We start from the raw sequence: 25,169 nt of genomic DNA, 5'->3' as shown, positions 1-25,169 counted from the left end.
TCCTTATTCAAATTATCTTCAAAGAATAGCTGTATCTTTGCTTTTAAAGTCATTTTCTTATCACAAAGTAATAATTCATTAAATCTCCAATTAAATAACCCTTTTCTGTTGGCAAAACAAAAGTGGCAGAGTTGTGATCAGAAATGGGTTTAATATCAAAGACATCTTTTTCTCAGATAATTTATCCAGTTTGAGTAATATAATTCAATTCCAATCTCTCATCAATATCATATTTTATAAGGAAATTCATTAATTTGTGTTAGAAGATTTTCTGTGTATGATTAATTATTTTTGTTAGACAGAGGAACATTCCATCTTGATTTTGCCTCTTCGTTATCTGAACTCTGAAGTGATACTACCCTACGTAGCGCCATTTCTCTTTTCTTCTCAATAGGCAGTGCTTCTTGTCTTCTCTTTAGCCAGACTGTTGCGCCTTTCCTCTTAAACTACTCCATCAGAAAAATCATTAACCACAGTTTTAAAAAGGAGTGTAATCCTCTTACCTCATCAATTTAATTCTTCCGGAACTCTTTAACTGGAAGGGTGATAGATAACTTGTAGTGAATTAGTCATAGATATAATCAGTGAAATGACAGGTGTTCACATTACTTATTTCTGTTAATTTGGATGTTGAGACAGACAGCAGCAACAACTGGAATTGTAGAGAGACACCTAGATATCAATTCCAAGATTAGACAGTTCAAGAGTGTTGTGACAGAAGGAATATCTCCAGTAGACTGATAAGTAAAGTGAGTGCTGGAATATGAAGACCTGTCAACTTTGTACTATAGATTTTGTAGACTAACCATGTATATGGACAATGGACTCTCAAATTTACCATACATTCTCAAAATACATGTTTAGCTCCCTGTATAGACAAAGTTCTTGTGTAAGAGACTGCATTTTTCTCATGGCTCTCCCTCTTTTTGTACTTCCATCTACAGTGATTCCATATTGTTTCTTTCCTTACATCTCTGTAAATCTCTTGAGCTTGGAAGCATTTCTGGGTACCATTGTATCCTTGAGGCATGAGGCAGAGAATGGTGGGACTAAATGAGGTTTCAAGAGATGCATCACATGTCACCTTTCTCAACAAGCCCACACTTATATTTCAGTATTAGTAACCACTTATTCTCTTCCTCCCTCCCTCTATCTGTTTCTGTCCCCTCACCCCTACCCCCTGTGCCTCAGTTTTACAAAATGGAAAGACGTGAGATGAAAAGCTTATCCTCTCCCTTTCAGATCTATATTCTTTCCTCTTCAGCTGTCTTTCATTCTCCTTTACAGCTTCCAGCATCTCATGGAGAAAAGTGTCCACATAAGCACTTTAGAAAATATAATAACCCAGCTGGGGGGTGGCAGCAGGGGGTGGGAAGAGCAAAAGCAATAGCCAGAATCTTCTTTTAAAAAGAGATTCTGATAGGCACAAATCATAGATGAAAAGAAAGCACCAAACAGTTGAGGTCTGGTTCATATATGCAGGCTTATAATTATGGTGCCTTTTGGACCTAACTCATACATTTGTTGACCCCCATGCAATCTTCCCCAGGAGTGCCCAGGGAGAAAGACAGATTTATAATGCAGCGATCATCCTGAAAGGGCAGGGAATATGTTAACTGGCCACCTAGAAATGATGGCTGTGTATGCCTGGAATGGGTGAATAGCATTGGCTATAGCCAGTATTCTGCTACTGATGGCAATGTGGTCAGCTTTAAAAAATCTGTAAGAAGATGAAGGAAAAATTCCCACACCTGATGCACACCTTGCAGGAAGTTAGTAATACAATGAATGTAAACATTGCCAGGAAGTAGTCTGTTATTGTATTTTTTTAAACTCCCATCAAAATTACTGTCTTTCATCCATGGTAGAAATCACATCAAGGATGTGCCTCGCTCAATGTATTGATAGAATGGCACTATGCTGTGGAGTAGTGGTGTGCACAGTATTGTTTTTCAAAACAATTCCAGCAGTTTTCCCGTGATTGGAGGTTGCGGCAGCAGCATTGCACCCTTCAGGTGTCCCCAGAGTTGTCCCTTTGCCTTAGCCAGCCCTTTGGCTCTGGTGGGTGATTCAGGAGGGGGATGGGGAGCTCTTTTTGGCCGTGGGGGGCTTCCTGGTCGGCCACTTTCCCTTGGCCAGCTTCTGTTCCGACTCCAGAGGACCAGGGATCTGGGCCTTCTTTTCCAACCTATTCCTTAAGAGCACGACGGGGCTCCCCGCCTCCTCCTTAATGCTTTGTGTGCACAACTTAGGTTTCTCAGCTTCTTGATTAACAGATGGATCAAGGCATATATCTCTTCGTCTCTCTGAGAAGACTTCTTACTGGTGACCGATGCCTTTGTCTTCCTTGAAGGTGCCATGGCTGGAAGGCAAATCCCTCTTCTTCAAATTGAGATGATAAATGCTCTTGCTCTCTTTTTCTTTCTCTCTAATACAAGTATGTTTCTCTATGACTCTGACATAGCCTGCTTTTAGTTCCGCTGAGAATAATTATTCTGATGCATCTCAGTGCTAGATGTGACAAGATCAGATTTGGTGATACAGTTACAAAGCAGAATCAGTTATCCACAGTGGGAGCAAAATAATTCTTGCCTTCAATAAATTGTCACTCCTGAATTGCCTCTTTCCAATCAGGAACTGCATCCAGAAATTGTGCGGGTACATAGCAGCAGGATGCCATGCAATTTTTAAACTTACTCTTATGCTGCCCCATGCCTAAGAGTAAGGAGAGTGCTTCTAATTTTAAGCCCCCAAAATTGTATCCAACTACCAGATATATTGAAAACAAAAGGAAAAATAATATTCTTAATTTTGAGTATTTTTCCTCCACCAAACAATTTTTCTTGGTGCCCTTCATGAAAGGAAGTCTTTAAATTGTATAGGCTGCTTTCCAAGCCCTGGACTTTTAAGAACTCTGATTCTGTACTTTGCAAAATGGTTCACTGTTTGTTCCTCTCTTGTTTCTTCCCATCACTTTTATCTTTTCTGCTCTTCTTCTCTGCCAGATTCACGCCTTCCTTTAAAACGGTCAGCTCCAGCAGGGAGGTTTGCCTCTTCCCTTTGAGAAGCTTGGGCTTTATCTGGAATTGATTTGCTCCTGTAAATTGCCAACTGGAATTGCTGCTTTTAGACAAGAATTGCACTGTAGGATCAACCCACAGACCATTTGCATTCATACCACTTCTAACAAGCCCTAAAGAGACCACATCATCTTAGGAAGTGAACCTTTTTATGTGTGAGGTTTAGTAAACAGAACGCATGGGAACAGAATAATATTCCTTTTAAACATTTTGAAGAAATTCACTCATGACTTTCCAAGTAAATATTCACAAACTTTTTGCTTCCAACAATAGTCAATGTACTACTATAAAGTCAGAGAAACCAATGACTGAAAAGCTGCTGATTCCTAAGACAAATATTTTCCTCCACATTCCTTTTGTTGTAGTTACCTCCATGTTAGGAAGAGTTGGAGGTGAGAGTTGTAATCTAAAACTTTTGTTACAAAATGTAATTTTTTCCTTTCCTTGCATGGAATTGGAAGGCATCTGCTCTAGAATCTGAAAGTCAGAGAGGAATCTAGTCCCTTTATTGATTACCTTTAAAGAAAGGGGTGGGTGTGAATAGGAAATAACTACGTATACAAGTTTTTAAAATCATGTCAGAAGCATATTGCAAGTCGCTTCTGATGTGAGAGAACCGGCTGTCTACAAAGATATTGCCTAGGGAACACCCAGATGTGTTACCATCCTGTCAGAGGCTTCTCTTATGTCCCCGCATGGGAAGCTCTTGCTGACAGACGGGAGCTCACTACATCTTGCAGATTTGAACCGTCAACCTTCAGGTCAGCAGTTCAGCCAGGACAAGGGTTTAAGCCATTGCGCCATTTACCTGTGCAAGTAAAACATTTGTTATTAAGTTGATCTGGTCATACCAGAAAATTACGAATCCTTGTATATTATTTGGAAAGATTAAGATTTTTTTTGGATTTTGAATAATTTGCATAGTTCAATGGAAGGAACTTCTTCACTCCACCTGCATAATCTTTGAAAAGGGTTCTTTTCATGTGTCTGGTTCAATACTGGAACAGCATAATAATTATTCTGGAAATATAGAATAAGGCTTCCAAGTGACTTTTAACAAATTTGCTTCCAGCAATGTGTAGCACAATAGAAAGACAGATAAATAAATGTTTGAAAGTCTTCTAACATAGCTGCTGTTTTCCCTCAAATTTGTCAGATATTTGGATGAGGCAGGGGGTGGGGGGGGGTCCGTCTTACCAATCTTTGTCCACCGGGCTACTCTGTGCAGCATCAGCCGAGATCCGGAGGGCGGGGAAGCGGGATTACAGTGGTCTTCTTTAAAAAAATATGGAATAAACATAAAGCCAAGTTAAATCAGAGAATGACATTATGGATTTCAGCACAATGAGCTTTTTAAAAACTTAACTTTAGTAGATATTCAAACATGTAACTTAAACCAGACAAATTGAAAATGAAAACACAGTAACTAAACAGAAAACAAAACTAAAGAATCAAATAAAAATAACCCTATAGTATCCCTCTTCATAACTTCTCCAACTATGCCAACTAGCACTAACAAATGACCTCTTAAAAATCTAAATACAAATAAAAATAAGTAAACAAAAAGCATTAAAAATACTGCTGACTACTCCCCTCTGCAAGCAGAAGCAGCTATCAAACTATTATAGTTCCACTTAGGTGCATTTCCACTTCTGCTTAATCTTGACAGTTATATTTAAAATAAATACATAACCATAGTTGTATTGATATAGACAACATTATTTTTATTTTTGATTCTTCTAGAATTCCTAATGTGTTTACTGTATACCAGTACATTCCCGGTATTCTTCTTGTATAACAGGCCATCAATTAAATAGAAAATTGACTGGTTTTTGTACATTTTAGATAGGCTTTGAACCAGGCTTGAAGGCTAAAACATTTTTTCTTAGGTATTTCCTTATACAGTTGAGTCTCGCTTATCCAAGCTTCACACATCCAATGTTCTGTATTATCCAACACAGTCTAACTCCCGCCCGGATCCACAGCTGTTCTCTAGGCTGCAATTCTATCTTTATTTGTAGTCAATTTTTTAGTAGTCAATGTTTTTGTAGTCAATTCATAAATACTGTACAGTAATTACTACATAACATTACCATGTATTGACCTGCTTTATTTTATCAATTTGTTGTTTTGGTGCTTTATTTGTAAATCAATGTAATTTGATGTTTAATAGCCTTTTCCTTAATCCCTCCTTATTATCCAACATTTTCGCTTATCCAACGTTTTGCCGGCCCATTTATGTTGGATAAGCAAGACTCTACTGTAGTATGTTTTGTTTTTCCTTAATCTGAAGATAGGTTTGTATCCAGTACTCTAGTTCAGTCACATCTGCATACACAGTTCGTAAAAATTCTGTTTGTTTCAGATTGTTCATGGGGATCTATATTTTTTCCACTCCAGTTGTGTTATTTTGTTGTTGTTATTGTTGCTGTTGTTTCTTCCCTTGGTATCAGTGATCAATCTGTTGTACTGTAACTCATTTCCTTGTTCAATCTGATCAGTTTTGTGACTTCTAAGATTTGCTTGGATTTTGTTATCACATCCTTAAGGTGCTGCTTAATTTTGGTTGTCATTTCGGGGCCGGGCTGTGGCGCAGCTGTTGAGCAGCTGCCTTAAATCACTCTGACCATGAGGTCATGAGTTCGAGGCCAGCCCGTGGCGGGGTGAGCATCCGTCAATTAAAAATAAAAAATAGCCCCTGCTCGTTGCTGACCTAGCAACCCGAAAGATAGTTGCATCTATCAAGTAGGAGATAAGGTACCACTAAAGTGGGGAGGCAAGATTAACTAATTTACGACCTGGAATGAGGAAGTGCCGTCAGTGTGGATGATGAAGCAGCTGCTCCCCCCTGTGGCCAGAATCGAACATCCCCTCAGAAGAACGTTAACTTGCCTCTGCGTGTGTCTCTCAGTCTCTGTTTGATGTGTTTATGGGCATTGAATGTTTGCCCTATGTGTGTTATAATGTGATCCGCCCTGAGTCCCCTTCGGGGTGAGAAGGGCGGAATATAAATACTGTAAATAAATAAATAAATAAATTTGAGTCAGCTCTTCCTTAAATTGCAATAGCAATGTCAAAATCTGGACTTGCAACTCCTTTTGGTGCTTTTCATACTGAGGGTGGGTAATATCCAACCATCTGATGCACTTCTACACTGACACTATAATCCAGCAGCGAACTGCTTCAAAAGTAACCTGTTTCACTGTGGAATTTACATGTCTAGAACCAGTTTGAGGCCAGAGGGGTGATCTACATTTAACAAGGAACCTGAACTTAAACTGCTTTGCAGTTGTTTTTGGCATTTCCTGAAAAGATGCCCATCAGTGCACCAGAGGCCTATGAGGTGAAAACAAAGCAGGAAGTGATAGTTAGCAGTGGAACTAATCAATTATCTCTCCCAAGGGGGCAAATCACCCCCTGTGGCCCAGCCATGTTCTTGGGGTGTTTTTGGCAGCCCCTGTTTGTAGTCTTTTATCTCAGTTCAACAAGGGTGGGTGTCTACAATGCTCTCTGCATTTTGTGCAGCTGATTTTGCCCTGGATCTGAGATACACAGATCCTGAGACTTTTTTTAATTAGTGTATCATCCTTGGTGTACATTGCAGTGCTTATTGGCAATATTTATTTTGTGATCACTGCAGCTTCAAATCAGCTTCCAACTGCATTATATGATCAGTAAAGAAAAACCCTGGGACTGATTCAAAGAATTGCCAGTCTTGCGCAGGTTGATAACATAATTATTTCATATGCAGGAACAGCAGGTTCTTTGTCAATGAAATGATAATTCTGAATTCAAAATAAACTATAAAAGCTGACGATATTTGTACATAATTGCTGTGTAGAATTTTGCCTCTTCCTGCAGTCATTTTCCTTGCAGTTTCTATCAATTTCATGTAGTAAAGTATGCTTGGAATGTGCATCCATTTGGATGCACTAATGTCTGTGTCTCATTAAAAAGTGAATTACTGTTTGTTGTTTCGAGATGCTGATGATTTGCATTTAAATGATAATAGTGCTTATGTAATACCATACTGTGCTAGTCAGAGATTTGATCTCTTTAATGTATTTTTAGCTGGCCTTTAGGTTATCAAATAATTTTAGTGAATTTTGGTGTATAAAAGTAAACAGGCAAGTAGAAGGATGACTATGGAATCGATGGGCTCTTCCACACAACACCAATAATTCGAGAGAGAACGGGTTTAAAAGGGGGTGGCTAAATCATGTTTGTGCTAAATGTGCATTCAGTTGCAGCAATAGAGGGAAAACCAGATTCAAAAAGGTCCTCCTTTATCTTGGTTCTGGGTGAAAAAAGCAGATTTTCCCATGACTGTGTGGTCATGCAGTCATGTCAAGTTTTGGATTTCCTTTACCCCCTGTGGAGACTGCTTCCAGTCTGAAACAGCTGATCAGCTGTTTGGGCTCCCATGGACACACAGTTATTTCCAGGTGATTTCAAGAGAGGAGAAATAGAGATCCATTAGAGGTCTCTGAATGTGTCTATTTTAAACTTTATAATATTAAATAGATAGTGAATAAGCAATTGGTGAAAGAGGAAAATCTAGTGGCATTTAAAAAAAAACTTCCCACTGTTAATACACTGATGTTTATATGCTCATGGGAATCTCTCCATATTAGTATTAGGATATTCGCATATGCACATATAAGCATCAGCTTATATAAGTGATTTAAAAAAAATTCTGGCAGATGTCCTCCGTCCACCCTCCATTTTATCCCAAGGCACAGGAAAGCTATGAGGATGGTGGAGGAAGAAAGCCCAGGACTGGCAGGTCTATTTGGGGACCTGCTCTGAAGTCTTGGGTTTGTTTATCCCGCATATTAATCCTGCATTTTGACACTATCTTGAAGCGCCCTATGTTATTTAGTAAGGCAAATTAGACTTATCAAGATTGTCATAGGAGGAGGACAAAGACAAGGTTTGAAGACTCTTGATATTTTCCACATATTTTGATGCAATTCCTACAACTACAATATTTTTAAAAATAGTTCTAAAAAGAAAGGATTCTCACTACTAGATTCCATATACTTGTGCTGTGATACCATGGAAACATGGACTGTTCAAAGCCATATTCTATTTGCTTTGCCTCAGCCCCATTAAAGCTTGCTTTTACAGGTCTGAATTCACAATCAATTAAGCTTGAGCGAAATACAAGATCTGTCATCTCTATCAGGGCTAATCCAGTCTCACTGGGCTCTGGACTATATTTTATTAGTCCTGGTTTCCTTTGTGTGCTTTGAAAGATCAGACAGCTGAAATACCTGCCAAGTGTTAGGAAATCATCATACCAAGCAACCTGCAGGGAACGTGAAAGGAAGAAAGAGAGGAATAGGAGAAGGGCATATGGGATAAAATAAAGTGACAGAAATGGCACAGGGTAAAAGATACTGACCAGGAGAATGATAATCCACCCATCACTCTTCCGGGGCAGGCATCCTCAAACTGTGGTCCTCCAGATGTTTGGGCCTCCAACTCCCATAATTCCTGACCATTGAACAAGCTGGCGAGGGCTTCTAGGAGTTGGAGGCCCAAAAATCTGGAGCACCACATTGGAGGTTTGAGGATGCCTTTTCCTAGAGGAACAAGTAGACACAACTCCCAAGTTGTCATGGAGCAGAGTGGCTCCCTGGGTCATGACGACAGAAGTGATGATTCAGAAAGACCCTTCATAAAGTGGAAATTTCAGATTATTGGAGGGACGCAGAAAACCCAGTGTGGTGTCTTGGCTCTTCCCACCCATTACTCCCAGCCAGTGTTTGAATTAAGCCTCAGCCCAATCAGTAAAGCTTTTTCTCTCTTCCTTATTCTTCACATTGCCTCCAAATTTATCCCAAACTTTGCTTTTGGTTTGTAACATTGATTTAGAGGTTAATAAGCTTTGCATACCATTTGGAAAGTTCCTTCACTAGCATGACCCACTTGAGACATTCTGCTTGGGCAAAATGTTTAACTCATTCTGAGAGTAGCAAAATAGTGTCTTGCTATGACTGGTAAAAAAAATCCCAGTGTGTTTATTTAATTCAATTATACATTTTTTCGTGTCAGGAGCAACTTGAGTCGCTTCTGGAGTGAGAGAATTGGCCGTCTGCAAGGACGTTGCCCAGGGGACACCCGGATGTTTTGATGTGGGAGGCTTCTCTCATGTCCCCGCATGGAGCTGGAGCTGATAGAGGGAGCTCATCCACGCTCTCCCCAGGTGGGATTCGAACCTGGCAGCCTTCAGGTCAGCAACCCAACCTTCAAGTCACGAGGCTTTAATCCACTATGCCACCGAGGGTACTTCTTAAGAAATCCAGGCTGTAGTTTACCAGATTGGGACCACAAGAAGGAGGAGGGAGTTTTATTGCATAATGACTGAAAAAGAATTATGTCACTGGTTAAGGGGCTTTTCTGGCCGGGAAGCATCGCAGGATTTTCTGGCAGCACTGGTGCAGATTTCAGTTAATGCTATTTTTGTTCATGGCTACTTTAAAGTTACACTTTTTGGTGGCACAATTTTGTTAGCAACAGCCAAAGCATAGTAGAGCCCATAAAACGCCCTTGGCAGATGTATGTTTCCCCTCCATACTTTAATACATCACATTTCAAGGTGTCCTTTAGAAGGGTGTATGCAATAAAATTTGGCCATAATTTGGAAGCTGTGGATGAAGGAGAGGGTTTTTTATCTGAGTTTATATAGCTGAATCTATAAAACAACTGCTTGATTCCAGAGCACAGCTATACTATTATTGGCCAAATTGAACCTGATGTGAAGTTCTGTGTATCTGTAATGAAAATGGGCTATACAAAGCTGTAGACATGAGCAAAAGTAAACTTGTGTATGTGTTTACTTCTCTCCCTCCTACCATTTATCTGAACATCAAGGAAAGGCATCTAGATGTGATGTGAATGTGAGCCAAGTGTGAAGCTGCTATGAAAAGGATAGCATCCATGTTGCTGAACTTTAGGAAAATAATAGAAAATTAAGTGCTAAGGTATGAATCTGTGGTGCTAGTCACTGCAAAAAGCTAGAAAGGTGCAGAAAAAGGGAAGCCAGGGGCTGGGTGGAAATGGATTGGGGTCTTTTCCTTAGCAAAATGGTAGATTGGGTTATACTACAGGCTTATAAAAATAGGCATGGTCTGGAGGACATGGACAGAGCATGTTTTGTCTCATGATATTACAGTCCTGTCTCATCAGTTGAATTTACAAGGGAGGACAAAAATAATAACAGGAAGTAATTTTTCAAACATTGCATGTTAATCTGCGAAACTTTCTACTATAGCTTGTAGAATTGGCTAGGTGATTGAATGGGCTATCAAAAGGACCATCCATATCAAACAGGAGTACAAGTGGCTACTTTTCATGAGGGCCATACTTTATTTCCAGTTTCAGAGGCAGTAAACCTCTGAAGACCAGGAAGAGTACAAACAGGAGAATTGTCCCTAATAATTCTATCTTTCTTCTAGGCTTCCCCATAAGCATCTGGTTGGTCACCTTGCGTGCAGAATGCTGTACTAGAATGTCACTTCTTTTGATCAAACATTATTCTATGGAATTTGAGGTTTCCTCCTCTAAAAAGGGAAAAGATACATAAATCCTGCTGCTCTGTTGTCCCCAGCTGCCTTGTGTGGGCTGATAAACTATGGAGGAAAAGCTTGGGTATTCACATCCTCTGAGGATGCCTGCCATAGATGTGGGTGAAACGTCAGGAGAGAATACTTCTAGAACATGGCCATTCAGCCCGGAAAACATACAACAACCCTATGGAGAAAAAGAATATCAGAACACCATGTCAGGTTCATGCTTCTTAGTGCTTTTGTATGAAATTACGTACTAATGGATAACCATAGCCTCTGGTACTTTATATTAAGGTATCATAAGGCAAGAGTGGGCAGCTGTTAAAGGTTCTGGAGCAGCACTTACCCCATTGTTTTACTGCATTTTATGAATTGTACAATTTGGAGCCCTAGCGGCGAAGTGTGTTAAAGCTGAACTTGCAGACCAAAAGGTCCCAGGTTCAAGCCCCGGGAGCGGCGGGAGCAGCCACTGTTAGCTCCAGCTTCTGCCAACCTAACAGTTCGAAAACATGACAATGTGAGCAGATCAATAGGTACCGCTCCGGTGGGAAGGTAACAGCGCTCCATGCAGTCATGCCAGCCACATGACCTTGGAGGTGTCTACAGACAACGCCGGCTCTTCAGCTTAGAAATGGAGATGAGCACCAACCCCCAGAGTCAGACATGACTGGACTTAACGTCAGGGGAAACCTTTACCTTTACCTTACAATTTTATTTTATTGAGTTTTATATGTGGTTGTTGTTTTTACAATTATGTTGCTGTTTTATATGCTTATGGATTGTTTGTTATGTACGGCACCTGAAGTGCCTTTGTGAGCCGCCCCAGTCCTCTTGCTCTCACCACCTTCACAATTGCGGTTGGTGGGGACGAGGGAGAGGGCCTCCTCCATGGTGGCCCCCCAGCTCTGGAACTCTCTCCCCAGGGAGATTAGGCAAGCCCCTACCCGTCTAACTTTTAGGAAGAACCTGAAAACTTGACTCTTTCAACAGGCCTTTGGTGAATGATCCTCGCCCTTATGTTTAGGGTTCATCCTGTTGATTAACAATATCTCTGTTGCACTTTATTCCATTCCTTCAGTTGGAAATAGAGAAATAGTTCTCATGTTTATCTCACTCCAAGCCCCTTGCCATGATAACAGTCTTGAGTTATTTACCTCTTCCTCCAGTTTACATTCCTCACTACATGCACTTTCTCTGGCCCAGTTCATTTTTATGAACTTTCTCAGGTTTTTTATCTAACTATGTTTTATTGTAAATGTGATTCTAATATGTTTTATAGATTTGTTTTTATATTGTTGCATTTTTTACTGTAACTACCTGGGCTTGGCCCTGTCTAAGCCACCCCGAGTCCCTTTGGGGAGATGGAGGCAGGGTATAAAAATAAAGTTGTTGTTGTTGTTGTTGTTGTTGTTAAACACTCTGGACCTGTTTTTTTTTCAAAAACTCCTTTGAACAAAAACCATTTAGGGACAAAATAAATCTTGACATAGCCTTTAAATGGCTTTAGTCATGCTTCTTGAAGGCTTCTGTGTTGTAATCAACAGTTTATCAGTTCAAACTTTTTCCAGGTAGGGAGAATGGGGGGGGGGGGGGGGTGACTGGGAGAGATCTTCCATACTTATCTACCTGTGGGAAAGTCTCTACTTACCTTCTGCACAAAACATTTCTGTGGTCTGCTGTGCCTGTACTGATGCTTTGTTTCTATGACAAAACTGATCTGGGCCTCATGTTTAATGAGCTACAGATCAAATTGATTACTGTACCAAAAAGACTACTAGAAATCCCTTGTTTGAATTGTATCTTAACAATCATCAAGAATTACCCCACTTAAATTAAACAGCTATCTTGCTAAAAATACTGTATGCCAGAAAGCTTGTCAAATGAACACATCCGACTACAATCAATGTTGTATATTCTTGGAACCCTTTTGAATCTTGCTAGCATCATCTTCCCCATCTTTTTCCCCAACCATTTTATGTTGATTATGGATTAGTTTCACTGCATGTTATCATTGGAGCTTCTGGCTTGGGTATTCTACACTTTGAATTGGGTAAATGGCGAATGCCATTTGCTGCATGGTTCAGAAAGCAAAATATATAGAACCATCCATGGTCTTTGATTCTGTAAAATGTGCATCCGGCTTTTATATCTTGATTCGACTGTTACAATTTTCTCTTACTTGTATGTTCTTTTTTAGCCTCTTTGACTTTCCTCTTCCTTCTTGTAACCACCATTTCTCTTTCCATTCCTCCCCTTAGTCTTAATTTACTATTTTATAAAGCTAGAAATTTAAGTCTATAATGTATTTCTTCTTAGAAAACACAGGATACATCTATACTGCAGAATTAATGCAGCCTGGCACCACTTTGACTGCCATGGTTCAATGCTATGGAATCATGGGAGGAGCTCTTTAGTCAACTCTGCCAAAAAATGCTGGTGCGTCACCAAACTATAACCCCCAGGATTTCATAAAATTATCCCACAGTAGTAAAAATGGGGTCAAATTGCATCAATTTGTCAGTATGGATGCAACTCCAGTCTTTCTTGCCTGCAATGTTCTTCCCACAATATAATTACTGTGGTTCCTTATTTCCTTTTGTTGAAGAAATTATTATACCTTTTCCACTTCTGGATTTCTTTTGTATTGGATCAGCATTTACTATGTTGTTCCCTAGCCTCCTCATTCCCAGTCCTTTTTAACCTGTAATTTCCAAGCTGTATAGCAGAAATTAATTATTAGGTTGAACTATCTGCCCATCCAACTATAGGATTTTCTGCCACTACTATTTTGCACTTTATGTACTATTTTGACTGAGAAACTACCCTCTCCCATTTTGATATATTCTGCACTTTGGCCCAGATCCTTGTTTTAGTCTCCTGTTTTTAATACTTTATGCTGTATGTTGATTACTATGATGGTTTTATTGATATTGAGTTTTACTGTTGGAATAATTGTTTTATCATTTTATTGTTGTATGTTTCGGGCTTTGTCCCCATGTAAGCCGCTCCGAGTCCCCACTGGGGAGATGGGGTGGGGTATAAAGATAAAGTTATTATTATTATATTATAAATTGGCCACATTCTCTTCCCTATAGGCAAGATTTGCTTATTGTAACTTACTCTCCGTCTTGCTCTAATTTTGCCTCTTCTCTAAATTGCAAAGCATCTGAAGCAGCATTGTAACTGGTCAGATGTTCACATGAGCATTTTTCCAAAATTGAGGATTTTCTGCACATATGTTATTTCACCGTCTTAGCTAGAAGATGGTAGAACTGCCCTCTGCCTCCTTCTTAGGTACTAAGATCATGTCCTATTTGGATTAATAAGATATATGGTATTGACTAGCTTTGACCTGTCCTTGCCCTACCTTAGCCAGTTGAGCTCGGTGATAAATAGAAGTAGAACTGATGAGTGAGATTGTCAAACCATGATGGATAGAAGCAGGAAAGTGAGCAGGTCAGACCTACTGACCTTTTTCTAATGGACTTGTCTCTGATTAACAGATTCCAAAGTCAATAGATGATTACCGAACTTCTCCTGACAGGTAACTCAATCTGGACTTAACCATTCAAACTTGATTCCATGGAGTGGTCTTTCCCACACTTTTCTGTTGCACAGAATTCATCCTCCAAATAGTTTTTCTGTCTCTTTAAAAGCACATCCCAGTGTCTCAGTGGAACAATAATCTGTCTAATAGTTTGTTCCTTGCTCACTGCAACCCTGTAGAGCAGGAATAAAGCCCATCTGTAGGAAGCCTTGGAAGATATGAACAAGACCACAGAATATGCTTGTTTAGCTCTTTGGAAATTTTGCCTCATTCAGACAGAACCTGTTATCCAGTGTGAATAAAAATAAATATTATCTCCACCATCAGTATAAACAACAGAAATGAAAACCACATCTATGTAGGAGTGGGGAAACCTATGTAAGAATATACAACCTTCTGTTTTTTATGGTGCTGTGTAACACTTTTGTTAGAAATGAAAGTGGTAGTGTGTTCTGCGACATTATTTCTCCTGTAGTGTTAATTGGGCAATTACTTTCAGTCAGAACCACCAATTGAGTTGCCAAATAATAAGCAACTGTATCAGCTGAATGTGTTGGTTTTAACCATATCCTTGCCTTTCTTCCTCTCCACTTATTTTTCCTTTCCTCTCTCCAACACCTACAGAGCGGCATACTTGGCTCCCTTGCCTTTTTATCTTCTCTGCAAGGTAAATTAAGGCAATGAATGCCCAAAGATCCACCAAGACACTTTGTGGCTGAGTAGAGAATTGAAACTAGTCCAATTCTAAACTGCACTGGCTTTTCAGCATTCCCCTCTTCTCCTCTGTCCTCCCCTCCCCTCTTCACTCTCTTTCTTCATCTGTATAGTCAAGAATAATGGAGTGCTAGCATCCACAGAGTATTCCTCACAACAACTTAAACTGAGAGGTAGTGACATGCCCAAAAGTTAGTGATGCGAGTGATTGGGGAATCCCACTCTGGTAGTAGATGTGGGACACTCTTTCCATTATACAAACATAGGCTCTGTCAGATGATGGCATGGATGATAACCATTTATCTGTGTGCCAGAACTATGGCCAAATATGCTTGAACTTGATAGTCCCCTCCCTGCCACGAAGACATAATGTGCTTAGCTCTGAAATGACCATTCTCCACCAGTTTTTTTCCACTCTGTTGCCTTATTCAAGCCAAAGGTTATCTGGGGGGGGGGGGGGGGGATCCACACTGACCATTTAATGCAGTTTCAAACTGGTATTGGAGAAAGTGGTTTTGCTAAGCAAATAATTACATAGGAAATCCTGGAACTAGTTTGAGGATGGCCATTACACAAACCACAGGGCACTGATGCTCATTTGTGTAGTTTTGTGGTAGTTTGATGTCCGACAACCACATTTTAAAGCTAGTTTTGAACAGTGTAGGAGGGGTATCAGAATGCCTTTTACATTTTCATTTTCCTGACAGATCCCCCACTAGAACAGGAGATAAATAATCCTAAATAAAATGATTGGTGAAAGGTCTCTTCACTATCTTGTGTGAAGGTGGGAGATGTGTTGCCTATCAGGTGCTGCTGAACTGACAACTTCATCTCAGCATCGGCTTCATTGACTAGGGCTACTGGGAGGTGCAGTCTTACAGCATTTGTTTTTCAATTGTTTAAACTGTCTAAATCAATAATAATAATAATAATAATAATAATAATAATACTTTATTTATACCCCGCCACCATCTCCCCGTGGGGACTCGGGGCGGCTCACAACGTTACAAAAGTAACAGCATTAAACAATATACACAGTTTAAAACACAAATACATTAAACAATATACACAGTTTAAAACACAAGAAGATGATAAAACAGAAGTTAAAACAAAGGTTTATATAATAGTAATAATATCAAACAACCACCAATGCAAATCCGTCAACTTCAAAGGTGGGGGGGGGGGGACTATAGCAGCAATATAAGATAAAATCATTAGATTAAAATACCCCGATGAAAGGAGCCTAATAACATTCAGGATAGGATTATAATGAGGCTAGTCATCCAATGGCTGTCTCTCCAAAGGCCAGCCCGAACATCCAGGTTTTCAATTGTTTCTTAAAGGATGGTAGGGAGGGTGCCAACCTAATCTCCCTGGGGAGGGAGTTCCAGAGCCTAGGGGCCACAGCCGAGAAGGCCCTCTCTCTCGTCCCCACCAGACGTATCTGTGAGGAAGGCGGAAGTGAGAGGAGGGCCTCCCCGGAAGATCTCAGAGAGCGCGTAGGTTCATAGGGGACGATGCGGTCACGAAGATAGGCAGGTCCTGAACCGTTTAGAGCTTTATAGGTAATAACCTGCACCTTGAATTGGGCCCGGAATATTATCGGCAGCCAGTGGAGCTGCTTGAACAGGGGGGTTGACCGCTCCCTATAAGCAGCTCCAGTTAGTAACCTGGCTGCCGACCGTTGTACCAACTGTAATTTCCGGACCGTCTTCAAGGGCAGCCCTACGTAGAGTGCGTTACAGTAATCCATCCTTGAGGTAACTAGAGCGTGGACCACCGTGGTCAAGCCAGACTTCTCGAGGTACGGTCACAGTTGGTGCACAAGTTTTAATTGTGCAAAGGCCCTCCCGGCCACCGCCGACACCTGGGCATCAAGTGACAGCGATGAATCCAGGAGGACCCCCAAACTGCAGACCTGCGCCTTCAGGGGGAGTGCGACCCCGTCAAGCACAGGTAGCCACCCTATGCCCCGATCAGTCGAACGGCTGACCTGGAGGACCTCTGTCTTATCAGGATTAAGCCTCAGCTTAATCAAGGGTCCTCTTTCTTACTTTTGCTTTTTCTTTCTTTTTCCCTCCCTCCCTCCCTCCCTCCCTCCCTCCCTCCCTCCATTTTGGAGAGAGCAAGAAGGGGGTGGCAAGGATTCCCCCCCCCCATTTCGGGGGAAATAGAGAGAGGAGAGGACAAGAAAGAAAGGGAGAGGAGATTTAAGAAGCAAGAGGGGGTAGAGGGTCCCTTTGTTTTAGAGGGAGATAAAGGAAAGGGAATTTAAGAAGCAAGAAGAGGGTGGTGGAAGTGGCAGGGTATGAATGGCAGTGGTAATATTCTAAAGTTTAGAGTGGGAGCTGGGTAAACGACCTGGGGGGCCAAATCTGGCCCATGGCCCTTAGTTTGGGGACACCTGGTCTAAATTTCTCAATGTTTCAATGTTTTTATTATGTTCAAATTATTGTTAGTGTTTTAATTTTCCAATTGCTTAAATGACTTTTATTCTAAGCTGCCTTTTATTCTAATGTCAGGTGTGGGGAGGCATTCACACACACCTTGAAGTCATCCATGATGATCTCATGAATTTCACAGGGATTTCTTCGGGAACACTCAGAGATCGTTTGCCATTATTTTCCTGTGAAATATAGCCTTCAGCATCTTATATTCATTTTTCAGTCTGTCATCCAAGTACTATCCAGGGCTGACCCTGTTTAGCTGGCAAAACCAGATGGATCTGATGCTTTCCATCTATCTTTCTATCTGTCTGTCTGAAGGTTTCTGTCCTCCAGAAATGGAATTCAAGATTGTCAAGACCTTACATTCTGCCATATTTCTTTGAGGCACACTATTACTATATTGTATGTGTGTATGTGTTCATTTATTTGCATTTAATATTATGTACATGTATACTGCATGCTGGGTGGTGTTAGGCTTTTAATATGCTGGTAGAGCTTGCTTTCATAGAGGCTTGTATGGCAAGAGTTCTCATTTGTTGGGAAATCTTATCTTTGTTATAGCAGATTCATGAACCTGCTGTGGGAAGCTTTATCAGTCCCAAGGTTGTTCTCAAGAGACTGGTATGGGGAGTAAGCTGAGGGATGTTTTCATTAATAGGCTGTAACTAGTATACTCTATGCCTCAACAAGTGGGGTGAAAGCCCACATATTATTTGAATTGTGATGCCTATAAATATATGGTGCAGGTAATACTCATCAGATCTGACAATTCTTCTACCTATTGAGCACTTTATGTCTTGAAGTAAATAAGCTTACACATGTGGTCACATGTGATATTACAAATAAATTCTAGAGGATGGGATGGGGGAGATATAAGTCAGAGCAAATGCTGTTTTCATCTTGCTTTGCTTTATGAGATAAAACAAATATTCCTACTTACTGGGGGAGAACCTGTACAAGTGACTGCAGTAATATATGGGCTCTTTCAAGTTTCTTGCATTTCATGATTATCATTTTGCTAATCTACGATGATATCCACATTCTTCTTTTACCTCCTGTCCCGTGTGGTGTTCTGGATCCTTTCCAAGTGTTTTATTCTCTTTTTCCTCTTCTGCTTCCTCTCCCCACTCTCACTTTGTACAGATGTGCCTGATCTTTGAAGCTCCTTTATATTTTCTACTTGCTATTTTTTTCATTGCCATTTCCTAAATGGTCTGCACCTCATTGGTATCAATGGCATCATTCAGATGTTCCATTGCAAATAGGAAGGAGGTGTCTCAGGGCACTTCCATACATGACAGAAACTTGAGAGGAAGCCGGTTAAAATAACCCACTTCCTCTTGGTTTCTATCCCCACCCCCAACCCAAAACCTGGGCTTTCCCCATGAAGGGTGCCACCCCGGATCAACCAAAAATGACATCAGGAGGGGGGCAGAGAAGAGAAATTCCTCCTCCTCCTGACATTTTTGATGCCAGGAGTACTCTACAGAGTGTACCACTTTGGGGAGAATGAGGGGCTGAAGGGGAGGGGGTGAGTGTCCCCCTGATCCTTTGTGCTCCAGGAGCCTGAAGAACCCGGATAGCTATGGGATTGACCCCCAGGACTGCAGAAGTCAATCCGCACAGGCCCAGCACCTGGAAAGATGCAGATCTTAGCTTTAGGTTTGGATATGTCCAAGTGTTAAATTAATGTGGAGCAAACTGGGCAAACCCAGTTTTCTCCACATTAATTCTCTTTTACCTGAAGTGTTGTTTGAATGCCTCAGGTAAAAGCTAGATAGGTCCTGCATTTTGGGCCTGTCTGGAAGCGCCTTCAGCTGTTTTGAAACTAATAGCTTCTGGCCAATATTGGTCAAGTGGGCTCTAGCTGGTCTTTTTAATCATACAAATTTCGAGATGGGAGGAAAAAAAGAGAAAGAAGGGAAGACAAGAAGGGACAAAGGAAGAGATGGAAGAAAGAAAAAGAAGGGAAGAGAAAGGAAAGAATGAATAAATGAAAGAAAGAAGAGGGAGAAGGTGTATGAGTGAAAACAAGGGAAGGAAAGAAAAAGAAGAAAAGAGAGAGGGAGAAGGTGTATAAGGGAAATGGAGAAAGGAAGAAAAGCCACAAAGAGAGCCTGCCCGCCATTGCCAGAGTGTTACCATAGAAACATTGTGAGGTAGGGATTCTGAGAACTGGAGAAGGAAGAAAGCAGGCAAAAGCAATCTTCAATGCCGTCACAATGTTTAACCTTGTCACATCCTTTCCTGTCCTCAGCTACCTGGAGATCTCCTACTTTCCTAATCAATGCTGTTAATTCACCCTCGTTGACCCTTATTCCTTAAATGCCTCCTGATGTGTCTACATAGAATCATCTCTGCTCAAACAGCCTATCATTTATAAATGCTTTCACTTCATCTGCTTTCTCCACTAGAGACTAAAGCTTAAGTTCACATATCTGCCTCTACTCATATTGATTAGTGATGAGTGAATAATCCTGAGGTTGATTTAGCATTGGGTCAGAAATTACAAGTATAATTACAAAATGCTAAAAATGGGGGATGGCGTGTCCAGATTAACTCAGTGAACTCACAGCAATGTAGAATCATTAGCTTCAACCTCAGTATGCCATGTATATGTTTTATGAGTCATGAGCCACAATTTTAATTCATAGTTCTGGAGGCCAGAATTCCATTGAATGCTTAGACTGCACCTACATTGTAGAATTAATTCAGTTTGGCACCTCTTTAACAACCATGACTCAACACTATGGAATCCGGGGAGTTGCAGTTTGGTGATGAGTGACCACTCTTTTGCAGAGAAGGCTAAAGACCTAGGACCTCTTCACATGGGGCATTTTTGCCCTGTTTTGCTGCTTTTATTCGTGGCAGGGATGGGGCCTGCCGTGTGCTGTCATACGATGCACGGCAGGCCCCACCAACATTCTGCTCAAAGTGGAGGGGAAGTGCTGAAATAATAATATAATAATAACTTTATTTTTGTACCCTGCCTCCATCTCCCCAAAGGGACTTGGGGCAGCTTACATATGGCACAAAGTGCCTAAAACAATGCATAAAATAAGCACACAGTACAATACAAAATAAAACTACTAGTAAAGAAAACAACAATTTGAACTCAGAACAGTGCCAATAACCTAAAGTATTATCTGTCATAAAAACATGGCCAACTGTAAACAAGAAGAAAGGAAAGGGATAATGCAAGTTGTAGCTAAGGAACAAGGGAATGGGATGAAAGTACTTGGCTGTATCATAATTGCAGACCATTGAGATAGACATTCTCAAAGGCTTGCCTAAACATCCAAGTTTTCAATTCCCTCCAGTAGGAGGATAGGGTGGGGACCTACCTAATCTTCCTGGGGAGGGCGTTCCAAAGCTGAGGGGCCACCACAGAGAAGGCCCTCTCCCTTGTCCCCACCAATTGTGCTTTTGACGGTGGCGGGACCGCAAGAAGAGCCTTCCCGGCAGATCTTAATGCTCGCACAGGTACATTGAGGGGGGGGGGGGGGGGAAATGCGGTCGTGAAGATAGGCAGGGCCCAAATTGTTTAGGGCTTTATAAGTGATTACTTGCACTTTGAATTGGGACTGGAAACATATCGGCAGCCAGTGGAGCTATTTTAATAGAGGCATCGTCTGCTTTGTATAATTAGCTCCAGTTAGCAACCTGGCTGCTGACCTTTGCACCAGTTGTTTCTGACCCATCTTCAAAGGCAGCCCCAAGTAGAGTGCATTGCAGTAATCCAACCTGGATGTAACTAAGGCATGGACCACCGTGGCCAAGTCAGACTACTCACTTTCTCCACCTTTGTGGGGAGGAAAGTGTAGTTTCCTTCCCTTTTTGCCATATGATGGCAGAAAGAGCGGCGGGGCAACACACGTTACTGTGCTTTGCCACCCTTTCTACGATCTGATGGGGACAGGGTTCCAGTGCACCCTGTCCTGTCCCACCATGTGGTGGAGTGCTCCGAGCAGCCCCACACACCTTCCCTTTTGTGGTGCAATGGCACAGCCCGATAGGGCAATTTGAAGAGTTCCCTAGTAAAACTACAACTCTTATGAGTCCATAGCATTGAGTCATGGCAGTTAAAGTCATGTCAAATTGATATTCTGCAATGCAGAGCCACCCTTAGTTTAGACTACATATGTAGTATTGTGGATTACAGTGATATATATATTCCCTCATGATTTTTAGTTTATATTTTGTCCCTCCAAAATTTTTCCTTCTTATAACCGAAATATTAATTATGAGAATGCAGTATATGCAAGAAGACTAGCAAAAATGTAGTCATTTAAATGCAGTAATTGAGTATAGTCCTATGAAGTCTCCCCTCTTGAACCTCAGTGTTAAATGCTAGCATAATATTTTATTTACATCTCCAATAGCAAAAGAATATGTATTTAATACAGAGACATTTGGGGAGGACGTTTTGGGATTTACCATAAGCTAAATATATGAATAAAGTAGCCGTATTGCTTCTTTTTTGGGTCTTGAAGTACATTTTTAAAATGATGAAGGTATTTCACAAATGAAAGATTGCAGTGCACAATGTTTGCATTAATTTTTAACTATAACATTGTGAGTGTGTGCACGTGCACACAGGCCTGCATGCCAGTTTATATTTCTGGAGCACGATGTCATGTTCTTGCCTACTACTAGCAATCTATCCATGGCTAATTCAGGAGTTGGAAAGAGTAATGGAAGTCCTAGATTCTGGCATTCCAGTCACATATGTCTGTCTCTTGTAAGAAATTATCATCTGTCTTGTTTACTTACCTCAGAGCTGTTTGAGAAGTGTTGCCTCTCTTATGTTCCACAGTGAGTCCTTTCTTCCAAAATGAGGCAGACTAATGTTTGACTGCAATTGTATGATGTCGACTCATAAACTTGTATGAGATTTCAGCTCTTCAGCTACCATGAAGAAAATGTTATGCTGTGGGAGGGAAGGAATAACACTCACCAAATCAAAAGTTGCTTGCAAGATTCTGCATGGAAGAAAGGCATCTGTTTAATAGGGCTGTGCAAAAATTCGGATGTGGGTCGTAAGTATTTAGGCAAATCCATACTTACGGCCCACATTACAAAGCCAGAGCACTGCCCCCCCCAAACAAATTAGATCAACAATTTTTTTGCAAGTCACAGTGAGTCAGCTTCATTTTCAGTGCAAGAAAACTCTACTGGGTGGCATAGGCAAACTTGGTATGACACATGCTCTCCTCAGCCTTTTAGGGCTGAGGGAGAGAAGAAGGAAGGGGGTGCTCCTGGCATTTCTTTTAAACCCAGTCATCATTTTGCCTCTGGAGCCATTGTGAGTGATCTGGGAGAAAACTGGAAAGGAGATTGTGGGTAGTGAGCAAGTAGCACCTAGCTAGGAGTTAAATTTGTCTGTTCTCAAAGGCTTTTGCATGTGCCATGCAAGCTTTGTTTGTCTCATCTTAGGATTCCTTTTAGGATCACCACAGTGGAGCTTAGGATCCTTTTAGGATCAGTTTTCCAAGAGTCCCAGACTCTGGACACACTACTCAACAGTGTTGTGGCACATGCCAATGTCACAGTGCCAAGTCAGGTCCTCCAGCATGAGTTCAACCAACTTCTTGCTTCGGCAAATTCCTCCTATTTGCAGTGAAGATGGGAAGTAGATAGAGGATGCATTGTTAGACAGGAATGCATTAGCTACAACCCTATTGTGTAAAACTGAGGTACAAATACAGTTCTAATGGACATGTGGTCACATACCTGCTGAATTATTAAGTGTGTGATGATGTGTAACTTAGGAGACATGCTGAAAAGGCTAAGTCATGAACATATGGAATTCATGACGAGGGTTGCATCATTCACTTTTGTCCCTGGCTGATGACGAGTAAGCAGTGGGTATAAAAGAAGGCAGCAAATGTGTGTTCTTTCTCTTGCCATGCAAAATCTCTTACCGTACATCTGTTGTTGATACTGTTGCTCGTGAATCTATTTGCCTATGTTGTGAGAATATCCCTGTATATGCCATTTCCTCTAAAATGCTCGTTGTGATGTCTGGATAAATGTATCTCTCTCTCTCTGCCAGCAAATTTACCAGAAGAGAAGGATTAAACAGTAGAAGTGTGCAAAATTCTAAAAATTTGCTTAATTTGTATTATAATTTTTTTCTGTTGCAAAAACTGAAAAAAAGCAGAATGATAAATGCCATATTAAATTGTTTCCAAAGTGTATCACCTGGATCGAAGTAAAACATTCTGGGTACACATTTTATCTCCATTTTCATGTTGGTGACTTCAGCTTAAGAGCAAGCCAAATGTGGAGTTCTATACTTCATTTCACCAAATCTAGGATGCCTTTTTTGAGCTTCGATTGTAGAAAAAAAAAGTATTTTCTTTTCCAAGATGCACCCCTCCTTTTGGGAACTTCAGTTTTAGAGAAAACATTTTCCTTAAAGAAACTATAGACTCCATAGAGATTGAGAGTTTAAGGAAAGGCGGGAAACCATCTGAGAGATTGGGAATAAGGCAGTGAAAGAAGAGAGGATGGGAGTAAGACAGTGAAGGAAAAAGAAAAAAACTGAGAGATTGGGAGTAATGCAGCAAAGGACAAGGAAGACCCATTTGAGAGATTAGGAATAAGGCAATGAAGGAAAGGGAAAACCAGCTGAGATACTGGGAGTAAGGCAGCGAAGGAAAGAGAATACCGCCCGAGAGATTGGGAGTAAGGTAGCCAAGGAAGGGGGAGAAACCATTTTAGAGATTCAGATGAAGCTTGATGGTTCCCCACTTGCTCCCTACTGCCTTCCCTCCCACTTTTTCATCCACCACTGCCATTCCTGATCCTCTTTAAATAAACAACAACTGCAAATCTAGGATGTGGGCAATTCTAAAATGCATCCACCTTTTTTAGCTTCAATATTTATGGGGAGAAAATGAGTCGATGAAATATAGTAATCAGTCTCCCCCACCCCTTCCCCCCCCCCTATTTTCTATGCTCATATTTTATATATTTCAGGAAACTTCAGTGGTTATACTGAGAAAAACTAAGACAACAATATAAAATCTTATAAAAATATGAATCGTAATCTTGAATGCTGTGACATTATCTTTTTCAGGCCATGGCCATATACCATATTCCAGCGTGGGTTTGATTTGGTGCTGGGAGAACAGCCTTCTGACAAGATATTCAGGTATGTTTTGGTCTGGCTTGAGAGCCCATGTGCATTTTTCTATTTCTCTCATCCATGGTTCTTTCCTCCCTTCAGTGTATAATACGAACAGGTTATCTTCCGCATTAGGTGCACCAAATCTTCACAAGTCAATGTTTTCATGAAAAGGAGAATTTGCAGAGAGAACTAAAATATTTGATAAACCCCTCATCTGTGCAAGTCTTTTGCTATATGCCAAAGAGATTTTGTTGAATCCAGGCTATGGTTTAGGCAAAGCTGCTTGGAACAATTGGAGCTGTAAACCAAACACATTCCAAAGTCCACATAAATTTCACTGTATTCTCAGTGCATCCACCTCAGACTCACACTGAATCCATTATGTGCTCCTATTTTGCATTCTGGAAACATCTGCACCTGCATTCTCTTTAATTTTACACTTTTCTGCACCAACCATCTTTAATTAGCAAGAATGCCACTGCAATTTTTAGAAGTTGAAACCCATACACAGTGAGAATGAAAGAAAAAAATCTTGTATAAGGACTTCTTACTAGAAGCAGGGAAGCAATAAAGCTGTATTTCTGTAATATTTGTGCTTCAAACCTTAGTCCAGTGTTTCTCAACCTAGGGGACAGGACCCCTGAGAGGGTCGTGAGGGTGTGTTAGAGGGGT

General features: G+C 40.8%; 1 protein-coding gene across 3 annotated transcripts in view; it reads left to right on the top strand.

Moving 5' to 3' along the window:
- astn1 (astrotactin 1) overlaps window positions 1-25,169 on the top strand; it is a 302,993-nt gene that overhangs the window by 192,225 nt on the left and 85,599 nt on the right. For all 3 annotated transcript variants that reach the window (XM_008108949.2, XM_003219851.3, XM_062977759.1), the window contains exon 9: window positions 24,447-24,521. In XM_008108949.2, the coding sequence (XP_008107156.2) occupies window positions 24,447-24,521 (75 nt within the window). The remainder of the gene's footprint in view (window positions 1-24,446; window positions 24,522-25,169) is intronic.

This window comes from Anolis carolinensis, chromosome 4, assembly GCF_035594765.1.
Source record: "Anolis carolinensis isolate JA03-04 chromosome 4, rAnoCar3.1.pri, whole genome shotgun sequence".
Taxonomy (NCBI): domain Eukaryota; kingdom Metazoa; phylum Chordata; class Lepidosauria; order Squamata; family Dactyloidae; genus Anolis; species Anolis carolinensis.
Note: the sequence above shows the minus strand (reverse complement) of the source record. Positions and strands in the feature narration are given on the sequence as shown.